The sequence below is a fragment of the Nicotiana attenuata genome, unplaced genomic scaffold, assembly GCF_001879085.1.
Source record: "Nicotiana attenuata strain UT unplaced genomic scaffold, NIATTr2, whole genome shotgun sequence".
Lineage (NCBI taxonomy): Eukaryota > Viridiplantae > Streptophyta > Magnoliopsida > Solanales > Solanaceae > Nicotiana > Nicotiana attenuata.
In genome coordinates, this window is record NW_017674622.1 from 25,602 (window position 1) to 43,536 (window position 17,935).

The window sequence follows — 17,935 nt, forward strand, 5'->3', positions numbered from 1 at the left end:
TTATGGCCATTTTACTAAAGCCTGGTAGGGCAGAATTTGCTGAAGTGCGACCGCACAATTTTGATTGCGGCCGCAGGACCTGGGATGTGCGACCACACTTGAAAATGTGCGGTCAGCACTTTGGAAGGCAACTTTGGTACTATATAAACGAGGGTTAGGGTATTATTTACATTTTGGACTTTGGGAGCTCGAATTGCGACGATATTTCGTGGGGTTTTCAAGAAAATCATCGGGGTAAGTGATTCTAACTCGAATTTAGTTAATATACATGAATATATCACTGATTTCATCATTTAATTAGTACTTTAAGATGAAAATTTGGGAAAAATTGTAGAAACTTCATATACTATAAATTGGGGATTTGAAGGTCGAGTTGCAATCGGAATTGGCTAACTTTGGTATGGTTGGACTCGTGAGTGAATGGGTGTTCATATTTCGTGACTTTTGTTGGATTCCGCGGCGCGGGTCCGGGTGTGATTTTCGGCCGGTTTTGGGTTTTGACTAAGGATTCGATCTTTATCATTTGGAATTATTTCCTTGGGCTTTATTTGATATATTTGAGTTGCTTTTGGCTAGTTTTGAGCCGTACGGAGGTCATTACGCACGAGATGGCATTCTTGGAGCATCGTTTGGCTTGCTCAGTATTAGAATTGGCTTGTTCGAGGTAAGTAACTCTTCTAAACTTAGAATTGAGGGTATGAAACCCGAATTACGTGCTACATGGTCGGTGTTGAGGTGACGCACATGCTAGGTGACGGGCGTGTGGGCGTGCACCGTGTGAATTGTGACTCCGTCATTTCTATGATACTATGTAGTTACCTGATCTTACCTGTAACCATGAAATTTCTATGTACTCGAGCTATTGAGCTGCGATCCACGTTAGACACCATGTCTAGGCTACATGCTTATCTTGTTGGGACCTACTGAGGTCATTTCTGCTGTTCAGTTATTTGCTTTCATTGCTTTATATACTCAGTCATACGCATTCATATGCATATCATATCTCAGTCTCTATTGTTATTTATTGATACATCATATCATCATTTTTGGGCTAGTTTCATGACATTGTAAGCCCGAGAGAGAGAGAGAGAGACTGGAGAGATTGATGATTGAGTGAGACCGAGGGCCTGATTGTGAGAATATTGGTAATATAGAACGTGAGTTATCCATGCAGATTCTAATATTGATACTATAGAACATGAGTTGTCCGTGCGGATTCTGATATTGATACTATAGCACGTGAGTTGTCCGTACAACACGTGAGTTGTCTGTGCGGATCCAAATATTGACGTTATAGCATGTGAGTTGTCCGTGCAGCACGTGAGTTGTCCATGCGGATTACAACGCTTGGGCTGTAGGTGATAGCATCAAGGACAATGATAGAGTTTTGGAAGCTCCAAGAAGGCCATTTACAAGATCTCGAGCTAAAGAATTGCAGACAAAGATTGCTGGAGTTCAATGGCAAATAAAGAAGCTTTTAATTGTAGAGGAAGAGCTCAAGCCAAAGGAGATGAATTATCCAAGTTTTACAATTATTTGGTGGCCCAAATTGAAGTCCAAGAGGAGGAAGATTGGGTCCCAACATCAGCCCTTGAAGTCCACCAAAAGAGTATCCAGAAGAGCTTAAAATGAGCTTAAAAGAGGTCCAAAAGGGGGTGTTTCAAAAGGAGCCCAATTGGAGTCCAAACCAATGGCCCAAACTAGTAATTTTAAGGCCCAAATCTGCCCCTAAGGGATTTAGCCGCCCACCCTCTTATTTTTATTAGCTTTTATTAGGTTTTCTAGTAGTTACCTTAGCCTCCAAGTTAGGGTTGCCTTGGCAGCCACACTACCTAGTTTTTAGGATTTTTTTCTCCTATAAATAGGAGTTCTTTTCATTCATTGTGGCACTTCATTATTGATTAATAATATTGTACTTTGAGAGTTGTTTTGAACCTTTGTTACTTATGCTTTGAGATTTATCTTTCAACCTTTACTAGTTCATAGTTCAAGGTAGTAAGATAACTTCTTTATTATGATATCATTGATTCCTTTGTGGTATTCTTAGAAGGCGATTAATACTAGTTATTAATTGTTGTCTCAAGTTACTCGTAAAGCGGTCAAGATCCGAATCAATTGTTTTTGATTTGTTCTTAAGTAAAGGCGTTTGATTTCTTCAATAAATCAAAACGTTGTTGCTTGGATCTTGTCAAGGCTTTAGAACTTGCGTTCTTGGAAGTTCTTGGAATTCTTTCCATGAATTTTCCCATATCCTTTATTTTCTGCACTTTAATTCTTGTTGTTCAATTCCTTATTGTTATTGCTTCCGCATTTACTTCTCAATTCCTTACTCTAGTTTGGATTCCCGACCTTGTTGTTATCAAGTGGTATCAGAGCGGTTCTATCAAGATTTCGTTCTTGATAATTCTTGGGATTTCTTGAATACTAAGAGCAATAAAAAAAACGTTACTGTAGCATCGTGAATAGTAACTTGAAAAAAAAATTAAAAGAAAAAAGCAAAAAAAAAATCAGTTTAAAAAAAAGAAAATAATTGCTTGCTCTCCAAGAAATTTCTTTTGTATTTAATTTGTTTCAAAAATTAACAAAGGAAACAAGAAGAGGGGATCCTAGATTTCAAAGATAAGAAAAATTCAATTTTTCTTACTCTTTCTGATCTAAATATATAGTCCTTTCCTTTTTGTTCGTGTCTTGTTTCAACCGAGCCTACCAGTTCTAGGATTTGGTTCTTCTTTCATTCGTTCCCCAAAAATCTATATTTTACTACTAAGAACTTCATACGAGTTGGGTTTAACTATAAATCTACAAAGTATTTTGTTCAAAGGTTATTTCGAGAGGAAAAAGGCAAGTGTGTGTGAGAACAATTGAGGGAAAAGCCAATTTATAGGATACAATCTAATTATTTTTTTTAAGATGTCGCGTATAGGTAGTGATGAAGAACAAAGGTTCTCCAAGAAGCCGAAATCAAAGCAAGAAATGATTTTACCTTGCAAGCTATGCATCAACAATTCGAAAGGTGGAATTTGCAATTCCAAGAAATGAGGGACACCATTGCTGAGCAAAATGATACAATAGCTGAACTTAGGAGGGGAAATAATGTTAGGCCCCAAGCTTGGAGAAATGTACCCCTTACTCCTATTGTAAATCAAGAAAACCCTATAGATGACTTTAATGATATTGATTTTGATAGGGTGGGAAGAGATAGGAGGGGACAAAGAGGTAGAGTAGAAGATGACAATATAAGTAGTATAAAGATGAAGATGCCATCTTTCAAGGGAACAAGGGATCCAGACTTGTATCTTGATTGTTAGAGAAAGGTTGAAGCCATCTTTGCTGTCACAACTACTCTGAAGGTAAGAAGGTTAACTTGCTGTTGTTGAATTTTCTGACTATGCTGCTATTTGGTGGAAAAAGCTTACTAGGGATAGATTGCAAGAAAGACAAGCACCAATTGCTACTTGGGCTGAGATGAAGCCATCACACTTCCAAAGAGAGCTACAACAACGTCTTCAAAAATTGAAGCAAGGGCCCATGTCTGTGGATGAATACATTAAGGCTATGGATATGGCTATGATCCAAGCTAATTGTGTGGAGAAAGAAGAGGCTACAATAGCTAGATTTTTAAATGGTTTAAATAAGGAAATAGCTAATGTAGTAGAATTACAACAATATGTAACAATAGATGAGTTAGTTGATTTGTCTGTAAAGGTAGAAAAGCAAAATAAAAAAAAGCAAACTAGCTCGTGGAAAGGTCGGTCAAACACCATCTCCAAGAAGCCATGGCCGAATCAAGAGAAGCAGAGTTCTTCTAGACCTCAAGAAGACAAGGGTAAAGGAAAATTTGAGAACAAAGAGGGAGGTAAAACCTTTAATCCTAAACCTTATACACCTTCTATTTCTATTCAAGGTAATAAATGTAAAGGAAGGGGACATATGATGCATGAATGTCCAAGTAGAAGAAACATCATTCTTAGAGAAGATGGGGGATATGAGAGTGAAAAAAGTGAGGGAGAAGAAGAAAAGGGAGATGTGAGTGATGGAGACGATGTAAAACTGCCTCATACTGGTATGATTGGGGTGGCTAGGAAGATTATGAGTGGAGAATACGAGAGTAATAAATTTGAGGAAGAGGAGAGAGGTGTGAGTAAAGATGAAGATGAAGTAGAACTACCTTTTAACGATGGCATGATTGGGGTAGTTAGGAGGATTATGACTATCAATTTGGGAAGCAATAGTGAAGAACAAAGGGAGAATATATTTCATACTAGGTGTGGGATAAAGGGGAAAACGTGTTCTATGATCATTGATAGTGGTAGTTGCGCTAATGTGGTGAGTTCATACTTTGTGGAAAAACTGGGACTTGCATGCTTGAAACACCCTACTCCCTATAGACTCCAATGGTTAAATGATAGTGGTGAACTAAAGGTAAACAAACAATGCATGATTTCATTCAATGTTGGTAGATATGAGGATGATATTCTTTGTGACATAATCCCTATGCAAGCCTGTCATATCTTACTGGGTCGTCCTTGGCAGTATGATAGGAATGTTTTTCATGATGGAAGGAAGAATAGATATTCTCTTGAGCTTAATGGCAGGAAATATACTCTTGCACCTTTATCTCCTTCTCAACTGTTTGAAGATCAGAAGAGATTAAGGGAAACAATGGGAAAACCAAGGGGAGGGATAAAAAGTGAACTTGAGGGAAAAGAAAAGAAAGGAGGCCAAGAGTTAGAAAAAAGAGAGATGGCCGAGAGAAAGAGAGAGAGGGTAGCCATTTGAGAGAAGAAATAAAAGGGGGTTTGAGTGAAAAAATAGAAGGTCTTGGTGAGTGGAAAGAGGCTAAGGAAAGGAAAAAAGAGAGTTTCTATATAAAAGCCAAAGAGTGCTAAATGCAAGAAAAGAGGGGTTGACCATAATACTACTTACTTACAAAGAAGCTTTGATTAATTCTGAGTTACTAACTTCTTTTTTGCCGAGTAGCATTTCTTCTCTTTTGCAGGATTTTGAAGATGTCATTCCTGAAGATATTCCGAATGGTTTGCCACCTTTACGTGGCATTGAGCATCAAATTGATTTTGTGCCTGGATAACAAATCCCAAATAGGCCTGCTTATAGGAGTAATCCAGAAGAGACAAAAGAGCTTCAAAGGCAAGTTGAGGAGTTGCTTGAAAAAGGCTTTGTGAGAGAGAGCATGAGTCCTTGCTCTGTTCCCATCCTATTGGTACCCAAAAAGGATGGAACTTGGAGGATGTGCGTAGATTGTAGAGCAATCAACAAGATAATGGTAAAGTATCGCCATCCTATTCCTCGTCTTGATGACATGTTGGATCAATTACATGGATCCAAAATCTTTTCTAAAATTGATTTAAAAAGTGGTTACCATCAGATTCGAATGAATCCTGGAGATGAATGGAAAACTGCTTTTAAGACCAAATATGGGCTTTATGAGTGGTTAGTTATGCCTTTTGGCTTGACTAATGCACTAGCACTTTCATGAGATTAATGAATCATATTTTTAAGGATTTTCATGGGAAATTTGTTGTGGTGTACTTTGATGATATCTTGATCTTTTCTAACACTTTAGAGGAGCATGTAGAACACCTAAAACAAGTTTTTGAAGTTCTTAGAAAGCAACTTTTATTTGCTAATCTTAAAAAGTGTACTTTTTGTGTGTATCGTGTGATTTTCTTGGGTTTTGTAGTTAGTTCTAAAGGAGTTGAGGTTGATGAAGAGAAAATCAAAGCAATAAAGGAATGGCCTAAACCTAAGAGTGTAACTGAAGTTAGGAGTTTTCATGGACTTGCTAGTTTTTATAGGAGGTTTGTGAGAGACTTTAGCACCATTGCTTCTCCTTTAACTGAACTTATTAAAAATAATAAGATTTTTACATGGGGAAAAGAACAAGATGTTGCTTTTAACTTGTTGAAAGAAAAGTTATGTTCTGCTCCTTTGTTACAATTGCCTGATTTCTCTAAATCTTTTGAAATTGAATGTGATGTTTCTGGCAAAGGAATAGGTGCTGTTTTGATGCTAGATTCTAAACCTATTGCCTACTTGAGTGAGAAGTTGAGTGGAGCCACATTGAACTATTCCACTTATGACAAAGAGCTATATGCTTTGGCAAGGGCTTTAGCCACATGACAACATTACTTGTAGCCAAGAGAGTTTGTCATTAAAACTGACCATGAATCCTTGAAGTACTTGAAGAGTCAAGGTAAGCTTAGTAGGAGGCATGCTAAGTGGGTTGAATTCATTGAAACTTTTCCTTATGTAATTTCTTACAAACAAGGGAAAGAGAATGTTGTTGCTGATGCACTTTCAAGAAGGTATGTCTTAGTTACTACTCTGACTTGTACATTGATGGGTTTTGATCAAATCAAGGGACATTATGCTAATGATGTTGATTTTGGCAAGATTTTTGCAGATTGTAAGTATGGTCCTTTTGAGAGGTTTAATCTTCAAGATGGGTTTCTTTTTAAGGAAAATAAGTTGTGTATTCCTAATTGCTCTTTACATGAAGTATTTGTAAGGGAAGCACATGGGGAGGCCTTAGGGATCACTTTGGAGTCCCAAAGACACTAGACATACTTGCTGAAAATTTCTTTTGGCCTGGCATGAGAAAAGATGTTGAAAGAGTGTGTGCACAATATTTGGAATGTAAACAAGCTAAATATAAAGTATTACCACATGGTCTTTACATGCCATTACCTGTTCCTACTTCACCTTGGATTGATAATTTTATGGAATTTGTGTCAAGTTTGCCTAGAACAAGGTATGGTAAGGATAGTATATTTGTTGTGGTAGATAGGTTCTCCAAAATGGCTCGTTTTATTCCTTGTCTAAAGACTAATGATGCTTCACATGTTGCTGATCTATTTGTAAAGGAAGTTGTTAAATTGCATGGTATACCTAGAACTATTGTTAGTGATAGGGATGCTAAGTTTTTGAGCCACTTTTGGCGTGTATTTTGGGGGAAGTTAGGAACTAAATTGTTGTTTTCTACTTCTTGTCACCCACAGACTGATGGACAAACTGAAGTAGTTAATAAAACCTTAGGAAACATGTTGAGGGCTGATTTGAAAGGTAAATTAACTTCTTGGGAATATCACTTACCTATGATTGAATTTGCTTACAATAGAACAATCCATTCTTCTACAGGTATGTCTCCTTTTGAGGTTGTCTATGGTTTTAATCCCTTTACTCCCCTTGATTTATTACCATTACCTACTAATGATATTGCTAATCTTGATGGTAGGACAAAGGCTGAAATGATGAAAAAAATTTATGAGCAAACAAGGCTTGCAATTGAGAAGAAAAATGAGCAAACTGCCTTGAGAAAGAATAAGGGTCGAAAACAAGTTATTTTTCAACCTAGAGGAGATGGCCCATTTCAAGTCCTTGAAAGGATTGGAGACAATGCTTACAAGCTGGACCTTCCTGGTGAGTTTCAAGTAAGTGCTACATTCAATGTTGCTGACTTGTCTTTATTTGATGTAAGATCGAATTCGGGGACGAATTCTTTTCATGAAGAGGGGAATGATAGCATCAAGGACAATGATAGAGTTTTGGAAGCTCCAAGAAGGCCATTTACAAGATCTCAAGCTAAAGAATTGCAGACTAAGATTGCTGGACTTCAATGGCAAATAAAGAAGCTTTTAATTGTAGAGGAAGAGCTCAAGCCCAAAGGAGATGAATTATCTAAGTTTTACAATTATTTAGGTGGCCCAAATTGAAGTCCAAGAGGAGGAAGATTGGGTCCCAACATCAGCCCTTGAAGTCCACCAAAAGAGCATCCAGAAGAGCTTAAAATGAGCTNTAGGAAACATGTTTGAGGGCTGTTTTGAAAGGTAAATTAACTTCTTGGGAAGATCACTTACCTATGATTGAATTTGCTTACAATAGAACAATCCATTCTTCTACAGGTATGTCTCCTTTTGAGGTTGTTTATGGTTTTAATCCCATTACTCCCCTTGATTTATTACCATTACCTACTAATGATATTGCTAATCTTGATGGTAGGACAAAGGCTGAAATGATGAAAAAAATTCATGAGCAAACAAGGCTTGCAATTGAGAAGAAAAATGAGCAAACTGCCTTGAGAAAGAATAAGGGTCGAAAACAAGTTATTTTTCAACCTGGAGATTTAGTTTGGGTTCACTTTAGGAAGGAGAGATTTTCTTCCAAAAGGAAGTCAAAGTTGCATCCTAGAGGAGATGGCCCATTTCAAGTCTTTGAAAGGATTGGAGACAATGCTTACAAGCTGGACCTTCCTGGTGAGTTTCAAGTAAATGCTACATATAATGTTACTGACTTGTCTTTGTTTGATGTAGGATCGAATTCGGGGACTAATTCTTTTCACGAAGAGGGGAATGATAGCATCAAGGACAATGATAGAGTTTTGGAAGCTTCAAGAATGCCATTTACAAGATCTCAAGCTAAAGAATTGCAGACTAAGATTGCTGGACTTCAATGGCAAATAAAGAAGCTTTTAATTGTAGAGGAAGAGCTCAAGCCCAAAGGATATGAATTATCCAAGTTTTACAATTATTTGGTGGCCCAAATTGAAGTCCAAGAGGAGGAAGATTGGGTCCCAACATCAGCCCTTGAAGTCCACCAAAAGAGCATCTAGAAGAGCTTAAAATGAGCTTAAATGAGGTCCAAAAGGGGGTGTTTCAAAAGGAGCCCAATTGGAGTCCAAACCAATGGCCCAAACTAGTAATTTTAAGGCTCAAATCTGCCCCTAAGGGATTTGGCCGCCCACCCTCTTATTTTTATTAGCTTTTATTAGGTTTTCTAGTAGTTACCTTAGCCTCCAAGTTAGGGTTGCCTTGGCAGCCACACTACCTAGTTTTTTTGGATTTTTTTCTCCTATAAATAGGAGTTCTTTTCATTCATTGTGGCACTTCATTATTGATTAATAATATTATACTTTGAGAGTTCTTTTGAACCTTTGTTACTTATGCTTTGAGATTTACCTTTCAACCTTTAGTAGTTCATAGTTCAAGATAGTAAGATAACTTCTTTATTGTGATATCATTGATTCCTTTGTGGTATTCTTAGAAGGCGATTAATACTAGTTATTAATTGTTGTCTCAAGTTACTCGTAAAGCGGTCAAGATCCGAATCAATTGTTTTTGATTTGTTCTTAAGTAAAGGCATTTGATTTCTTCAATAAATCAAAACGTTGTTGCTTGGATCTTGTCAAGGCTTTAGAACTTGCGTTCTTGGAAGTTCTTGGAATTCTTTCCCTGAATTTTCCCATATCCTTTATTTTCTGCACTTCAATTCTTGTTGTTCAATTCCTTATTGTTATTGCTTCTGCATTTACTTCTCAATTCCTTACTCTAGTTTGGATTCCCGACCTTGTTGTTATCAGTAGGAGCCCCTCCGGAGTCTGTACACCCCCAGTGAGCGTAGTTGCTAGCAGTTATTATGTTTGGGCTAGATTTGCCCTGATCAGTACTGAGTGACGGAGTGCAGTTGAGTGATTGAGCATGATGAGTGGAAAGTATGAAACAGTGAGATTGAGTACTCTAAGAGTGTGAGTACATGAGTTCTTCACTGTGACGACTGCATTTGAGATGCGTACTTGAGATACATGCATAGAGATGCATTTCCTTCTGCTGCCTGTTTTTTGGTGTCATTTATGAATTTACCTGTATCTTGACATGTAGGCATAGAGATGTATTTTCCTCATGCTATCTTAAAAATGAAACATCTTACGTATTTTTGAAAGGAATTTTTAGGGAAACACTATTTTCAATCTCATATTTTTGATGATTTCGGTAAAGGATTTGGGTTTTCAGTGATATACTTGAAGAGCAGAACTATTTTCGGGTATTATGAAAAGCTGAGCAGTTTAAATTCCAAGTTACTTCTTTTATTATTTGCTTCACATTCTTATGAACTGCTGTTGGTTATTGGTGTTGGACCCGACCTATGTTCCAGCTCGTCACTACTTTCAACCTAAGGTTAGGTTTGTTACTTATTGAGTATATGGGATTGGTTGTACTCATACTACACTTCTGCACCTTGCGTGCAGATGTTGGCTGCTGATGTTGCTGTGAGTGACGGGAGCTGGAATTGAAGACTTACCTGCATTCCGATTGTAGCTGCCTCTTGTTCATGGTAGCCTTAGAATTTTTAAAACTCAATTTATGTACTTTTCAAATAGATGATGTATTTATTTCATACCAGCTTTGTAAATTCTATTCCTAGAAGCTCATGATTTGTACTACCAGTCCTTGGGAAAGGTATAAGATTCAGAAAATTTCTCTTGTCTAATTGTCTTAGTAATACTATTGGAAATGGATAGTTATTAGTTGGCTTACCTAGCAGGTTGGGTTAGGTGCCATCACGACTATTGGATTTTGGGTCGTGACAATGTTGTAATCATGGCTGAGGATTCAGAGCTATGGGATGTGATCTGTGATGGTCCTTTTGTTCCCATGAAAACTATTGGTGAGGGAATAACTACAGTCACAAAGACAAGAACAGAGTACAAAGATGTTGATCGAAAGGCCGTGAAGAAGAACTTCAAGGCAAAGAAGATTCTTGTTTGTGGCATTGACCAGATGAATACAACTGCATCTCAGCCTGTTAGTCTGCTAAGGAGATCTAGGAAGCTCTTCAAACTGCACATGAGGGAACTACCCAGGTCAAGCAGTCAAAAATTGATTTGCTCACTACTGAGTACGAGCTTTTCAAGATGAAAGAGGATGAGTCTATTCAGTACATGTACACACGCTTCACTCCATCATCAATGATCTTCACTCCCTTGGAGATGTCATACCCAGAAACAAGCTGGTCGAAAAATACTCGTTGTGTTACTTGGTTCCTGGGAGAGTAAAGTGAATACCATCACTGAAGCCAAGGATCTGTAGAAGCTGACCATTGATGAACTCATTAGAAATCTTAAAACCTATGTGATGATGAAGAAGAAATATCTTGAAAGAAGAGAAAACAAAAAAGAGAAGAACCTATCTTACTCCAGGATGACATCAGTGATACAAGTGGTGATGAGAAAGACATAGCCTATCTTACTCGAAGATTCCAGAAAATGGTTCGAAGAAAGGGAGAAATTCCCAAGAAAGGAAGCACTAGCAAGAACAAAGGAAATTAGTGTTGCCATAAGTGCGGAAAGTAAGGACATTTAATCAAAGAGTGTCATCTTCACAAGCAGGATCACTACAAACATAACACAGATAAAACGGTCAAGATGAACCCGGTCCCTGACAGAAGGTTCAAGAGAAGAGATGCCGTTGAAGATATTGTGAAGCAGGCTCTGGTTGCATGGGGAGATTCCTCCAGTGAACCTGAGGATGAGGATGACCAAGGAGGCACCTCCATGATGGCTGTTGAAAGTGGATTTACAGAGTATGATTCTATCTTTGCACTCATGGCCAAATCTGATGATGATGAGTATAACGAGGAAGATGAGGTAACTTTTCTTGACATTCAAAGAAACTTAAAAACTTACTCTCAAAAGAAACTGATATCTCTAGCAAATGTTTTGATTGATACTTATCACAACCTCATTAATGATAAAAATGTTTTAACTGAGGAAATTGGAGAGGTAGAACAAGAGAGAGATGATTTGGTGGTTGTAGTTGTAGATCTGAAGGAACAAGTAGAAGAAATAACGAGAGAAAATAACGTGTTAAAAATCAAATGGAAAAATGGATGAACACCCCTAAGGGAAAGGAAGTAGCATGTGAGGCACATCTTAAGCTTTAAAGTGAGCTCAAAAATGTCAAATCAAGTCTTGTTGTTGAACTTAAAAAGAATATACTACTTTAGGAGGACTTAAGTAGGATTAAAATGATCTACACATAAGTGGACCTGGTCCTCCGATACAATCAGTTCTATGTATAAACGTAATGGAGGAAACACGTAAGGAATCGGGTTCCATAAGGCTAAAGCTCCCTATAATCCCCATAGCAAGTATGTTAGTGTGATTGATAATTGGCTTTGCACTCACTGTGGTCAAACTGGTCATTACAAAGACACTTGTAAAGCTAAATTTCAATCTCAGCAGAAAAACAAAGTTTTTGTTGAAAAGAAACCTACAGCTAAGGAACATGGTTCTCTAAAAACGAAATATGTGATGCTTGCAAGGACAAAAGTAAGTTTGATTCATCCATTCTATCATTACAAGGGACCCAAACTGGTTTAGGTTCCTAAGTCTAATCAGTGATTTTCTTGTGCAGGCAAAAGTGAGGGGAAGTAGTCAAAAATGGTACATGGATAGTGGCTACTCTAAACACATGACTGGAAGAATGGATGATTTCCTTTGACTCAAGGCCCTACATGGTAGGAGTGTGTCCTTTGGAAATGGCAAGAAGGGATATATTCTGGGGGTTGGAAAGATTGGCAAAACACTCTCCCACTCAATTAAAATGTGTACTATGAGAATGGCTTGAAATACAACTTGTTGAGTATCTCTCAAATCTGTGATAAAGGAAACAAAGTGGAGTTCTTATCAAAATTTTGTACTGTCACCAATCTCATAACTAGTGAAGTAGTTCTATTTGCAAACATGTTCAAGAACATCTACGTTGCAGATTTCAACTCTCTAAATTCCAAGTTACTTCTTTTATTATTTGCTTCACATTCTTATGAACTGCTGTTGGTTATTGATGTTGGACCCGACTGTTCCAGCTCGTCACTACATTCAACCTAAGGTTAGGTTTTTTACTTATTGAGTACATGGGATCGGTTGTACTCATGCTACATTTCTGCACCTTGCATGCAGATGTTGGCTACAGATGTTGCTGTGATCGACGAGAGCTGGAATTGAAGACTTACCTGCCTTTCGGTTGTAGTTGCCTCTTGTTCATGGTAGCCTTAGAATTTATAAAACGCTGTTTATGTACTTTTCAAACAGATGATGTATTTACTTCATACCAGCTTTGTAAAATCTATTCTTAGAAGCTCATGATTTGTACTACCAGTCCTTGGAAAAGGTATAAGATTCAGAAAATTTTTCTTGTCTAATTGTCTTAGTAATACTATTGGAAATTGATAGTTATTAGTTGGCTTACCTAGCGGGTTGGGTTAGGTGCCATCACGACTAGTGGATTTTGGGTCGTGACAATGTTGTAATCATGGCTGAGGATTCAGAGCTATGGGATGTGATCTGTGATGGTCCTTTTGTTCCCATGAAAACTATTTGTGAGGGAATAACTACAGTCACAAAGACAATAACAGAGTACAAAGATGCTAATCGAAAGGCCGTCAAGAAGAACTTCAAGGCAAAGAAAATTCTTGTTTGTAGCCATTGATGATGATGCTTAGTTATGGCACAGAAGGCTAGGGCATGCAAGCTTCTCCTTGTTGAACAAGTTGATCAAGAAGGACCTGGTCCGCGGGTTGCCCAAGTCAAAGTTCAAAGATCACAAGGTGTGTGATACATATGTGAGAGGGAAGCAAGTAAGGTCCTCATTCAAACCTAAGAAGGAAGTGAGCACCTCAAGGCCACTGATCTTCTTCGTATGGATCTGTGTGGACCTATGAGGATACCTAGAAGAGGAGGAAAGAAGTTATCACAACCCAAAGTCCTAACATGTCGTGATGGCACCTATCGTGGTACTAGGCAAGCTGACATTTCCAAAATATTCCCAACAATTAACAGAAAATGAATCAAGTAGTTTTAAATAACAAAGTTTTCATAAATGGAGGTAAAACTCAAATACAAATGCAGAAAACAACCGCCAAATCGGGGTGTCACTGAGTTCTTGAGCGTCTATACATCACTAGTGTAGAAAAGAAATGTCTATGAAAGTCTGTATCAAAATACAATAAAAGAAAAGGATAAGGAAGGAGAAACAAGGATTGCGAACGCGAGGCAGCTACCTCGAAGTCTCCAACGATCAACCGTGCAAAAGATCAACACCCACCGTGTCCAGAAATACCTGGATCTGCACACGAAGTACATGGTGTAGCGTGAATACAACCTACTCAGTAAGTAACAATACTGAATAAATAACTGAAAGATAGTGACGAGCTACACAATTATAGCTCGAATTTCAGTAGTCTCAACAAAAGAAAGTAGGCATACTTTCAAATCCGGCAATTTAAGCCAAATCAGTTGGTACAACCCAAGTTCAAGTAAAAATCGGATATAATGTTTACCAGATGTTCAAACAATGATATATGGCAGCTAAATGCAACAATAATGACATCAAGAACATCCTCTCAGAACAACAGTCACTCAATTTTTCTCAATATCTCAGCACTCGGCTCTCGGCACTCAACACTCGTACTCAATAGGTACCTGCACTCACTGGGGGTGTACAGACTCTGAAGGGGCTCCTTCAGCCCAAGCGCTATATCGCTACGGCGTGCAGCCCGATCTATTAATATATAAACAGCCATAAGGCTCGTTGTCGCGCGCAACCCGATCCACACACATACAGCCCTAAGGCTCGTTGCGGCATGCAAACCAATCAACACATATACATCTCTGAGGCTCGTTGCGGCATGCAACCCAATCCACATAAATACATATCACTCACAGCTCGGCACTGAGGCCCTGTCACGACCCAAACCGATGGGCCGCGACGGGCACCCGGTACTTTACTCAACCGAGTACGAACATAACGTATCTTTTCATGTCATACTATCATAAATAACTGAGCCCGAGAGGCTGTCGTGAAATAGATAGAATACAACAGGTAATGCCAACTTATACATAAGACATATGGGCCTCTAAGACCAAAATAACCAGTTAAACAATGAACATAGGCCGACAAGGCCATACGATCTTTTACGTACATGACATCTGTCTACAAGCCTCTAAGAATACATAATTTTCATAAAGGTCGGGACAGAGTCCCGCCATACCAAACGATACACATCTAACTCATACTAACCAAACAAGCAACTCCGAAGCAAATAGAGCGCGCCAACATCTTCCGCTGAGCTGATAGCCTACTTGGAGGGCTCTCGACCTGTCTATCGGGACCTGCGGGCATGAAACGTAGCGTCCCCAGGCAAAAAGGGACGTCAGTACGAATAATGTACTGAGTATGTAAGGCACATAAATAAGTACATAACAGACATGAAGGAAATATAGAGTAAATGACTCCACCTGTAAGTCTGGATAACTTTGTAAATCATGAAATAATTATAGTGTCATGCATATGAGTATGAATGTCATGTCGTGAGCCTCTGAGGCCGTCCCATCGTATCATCTCAGCCACTGTGGGCAAAATCATCAACCTATACCAGCTGATCAGGTGGTGGTGCGTATATAACGCCATAACCTTTCCCATATCCCATATATATATATATATATATATATATATATATATATATATATATATACGTGCATTCAATGTACATGAATGCAATGCATGAAAAGTACGTTAATAAAATCTTTCGGAATGTCATAAGACCATTTTGCCTTTGAGTAATATCATAAAGTAAACTCTTTTCAACTTTCGTATTTTTCTGAGACCCATGAACAGATGATAGAATATTATGAAACATGGAAATTCAAGAACTTAGATATCTCTAATACTTCTATGAATAGAGTCATTTATGGAATTTGTGCATTTGCTCGTTTTGTTTGTGCCGTATAGATCATGCCAAAAGAAAGAAGGGATAGCCTTAACATACCTGGGGTAGGAAAAACTCCGTATAATAATCTTTGTAGGAGAATTTGATTGTGAGAATCTCGTTGTTAATATCTTGTAGGAGGTTGAATTTTATGAACGTTTCTAGCGTTCTGCTTGTGACATTGATGTCAAGATATGAGAAATTAATCTCTTATTGAAAGCTTTGAAGTTGACGTTTTGGATTTGGTTGAAATATGTTTCTGCAAAATGGCTAACACTTGGTTCGGTTGAAAGAAACCTTTTTTTTGTAAGAATGAATATTTTATTATGGAAAGTCTTTACTGATTTTGAGAATTAAATGAAGGTGTATTTTGCCACCTATACAATGTGGCTAGCTGCCACGTTACCTGGGGTGTAATTTTATTAATTTTTATCCACTTATTAGTTAACTGGGTAATGTCCCGTTACCCGGTAATTAACCAATTTTTCGCATAATTAAGAATTATCTCAACTTACTTAAAATACTACTCACTTTTAACATACCTTATACACCTTACTATTATGGCCATATGGTACATTGTATTGTACTAGTCCATAACTACCGGGTATTTTAGCTCAGGCCATATTTTATCCCACCATGCCAAACTTTGACGAAACTCATTTTCTTTGACTTAGCTTCCCCTCTCACCTTCACGAATTTACTCATCACTTGTTTAAAATAGCATAATTCTTACAATCTCCAAAAAATCTTTTTCTTGGGCTGATGTCAATTGCCTTACGACAAATCCAACGTACAATACTACAGGGTGCAACATCATCGTAACTTAATAATGCGAAGCGTAACATCATCGTAATGTAATACTACAAGGCATAACATCATCGTAATATAATATTGTAGGACGTAACATCATCGTAATATTGCGGGGTGTAACATCATTCCCCCCTTTGGAACATTCTACCTCGAATGTTGACTGAGGCTCTTATCATTTTCATAACTTATAGCTCTTGTGAATACCTTAATAATCTCCTTCCCATTTAAGTAGTTGCTCTGTGAATACATCCAAAGTCTAGGGTATTTTCCCCCTTTTGTCTTTTTGCTCATATCATGACTTGTGGTCGAATTCTTTCTAATCTCGCAACTGCAGCTACTTCCTGTCATGCAGCCTGTATGACCCTGGCTTTGTAAGTGCGCTTATGCGATTCATTTTTCCTTTTTCCTTTTAGCTTTTTGTCAATCTCTAGTTCTTACTTTGTAAACATATACAAGGCTTAATAGGATACCTCTCTGGGCATCTATAGGTGTACTGAAGTTCTTTGCTCGATACTTTGTAGAACTTGCGGATATGGCCATATCTTATTTCATAGATCTGGTCATCCATTCGTATGGCTTTACTGCATCTACATGGGTCATACTATACCATAATTATTTTTACTTCAATTTATCGTTATTGAGGTATGCTTACCAAACTTACTTTTGTTGCCTATCCTTTAGGTATAAATCTCAGTCCTTTAATGCTCCTTCATTATCGTTCGTCTTAAGAAGGATGGTGTAATCTCATGTCATACTTTGTAACTTCTATCTGTCCATTATTGATTCACTTCAATGTTGATCTACAATCCTCCACTTGAAGATTTGGAACTTCTTACGTAATACATTGCCTCTAGGGCTTACGTTGCATTGAGGAATATTTGAAGTGATTTCCATAATCGTATTTCATAGTGTCTCAATGTAATTCACCTTATGGGGGGGGGGGGGTATCCTAATCTCGTGGCGTCAGTGAAATCTTTTCTCCTTTTCTTCCTCTTTTTTTTTTTTCAAAATTATTTTTCAAACGAAGGTCCAAATATCATTCTTTATCTACCACAATTACACCCTCATCTCTTTCAAATGATATTAGTCTTAGACTCCTTTGAGTTCATTCAGGCTATACTGAGCTTTCTATGACTTAGAGAAACCATTAGCTCCCTTGTTTTCACGGGCTTAATCCCGAGGACTTATCCATTTTCGTCACCTTCTCACTTGCCCTTTTCTTATCCTTACTCTTGTCTTTCTAAAACCTTGTCGTTCTATCATACTTTAGCTTGCGACCGATTTCCTTATGCTTTTCTGGAACATCAAGAGAGGCAGCACATCGTCTCTAACTCTTCTTTTACTCTCTTAACTAGACCTTTCGATACCTAGAAACCATAGGTTGGAAGATATGCAACTGACGATGCCGCTATCATTCTTGGATATTGAATCCCTGCGCTTCTAGACATATATCTGAAGTATGGACTATTCACAACCTTCTACATTTGAGTATCTTGTACGTTGTTCACCTTTACCTTACTTACCTTAGAGTCTCGCATCACGTCTTCTATCTCTTTCATGACCT

The 17,935-nt window shown here is 38.0% G+C and overlaps 1 protein-coding gene and 1 pseudogene across 1 annotated transcript; both read left to right on the plus strand.

Annotated features, from left to right (window-relative positions):
- The first annotated feature begins 3,035 nt into the window (after positions 1-3,035).
- LOC109219024 lies at positions 3,036-8,629 on the plus strand (annotated as a pseudogene).
- Positions 8,630-10,394: 1,765 nt separating this feature from the next.
- On the plus strand, positions 10,395-10,849 carry LOC109219025. Its single transcript, XM_019383425.1, has 2 exons — positions 10,395-10,598; positions 10,658-10,849. Exons 1-2 carry the CDS (start codon positions 10,395-10,397, stop codon positions 10,847-10,849), a joined length of 396 nt encoding a protein of 131 aa, XP_019238970.1.
- Positions 10,850-17,935: the final 7,086 nt, after the last annotated feature.

Coding starts and splice junctions, on each gene's coding strand:
- LOC109219025 (XM_019383425.1), top strand. CDS start 10,395: ATGGCTGAGGATTCAGAGCTATGGGATGTGATCTGTGATGGTCCTTTT. Junction 10,599..10,657: donor ATACAACTGCATCTCAGCCT/GTTAGTCTGCTA, acceptor GGAACTACCCAG/GTCAAGCAGTCAAAAATTGA.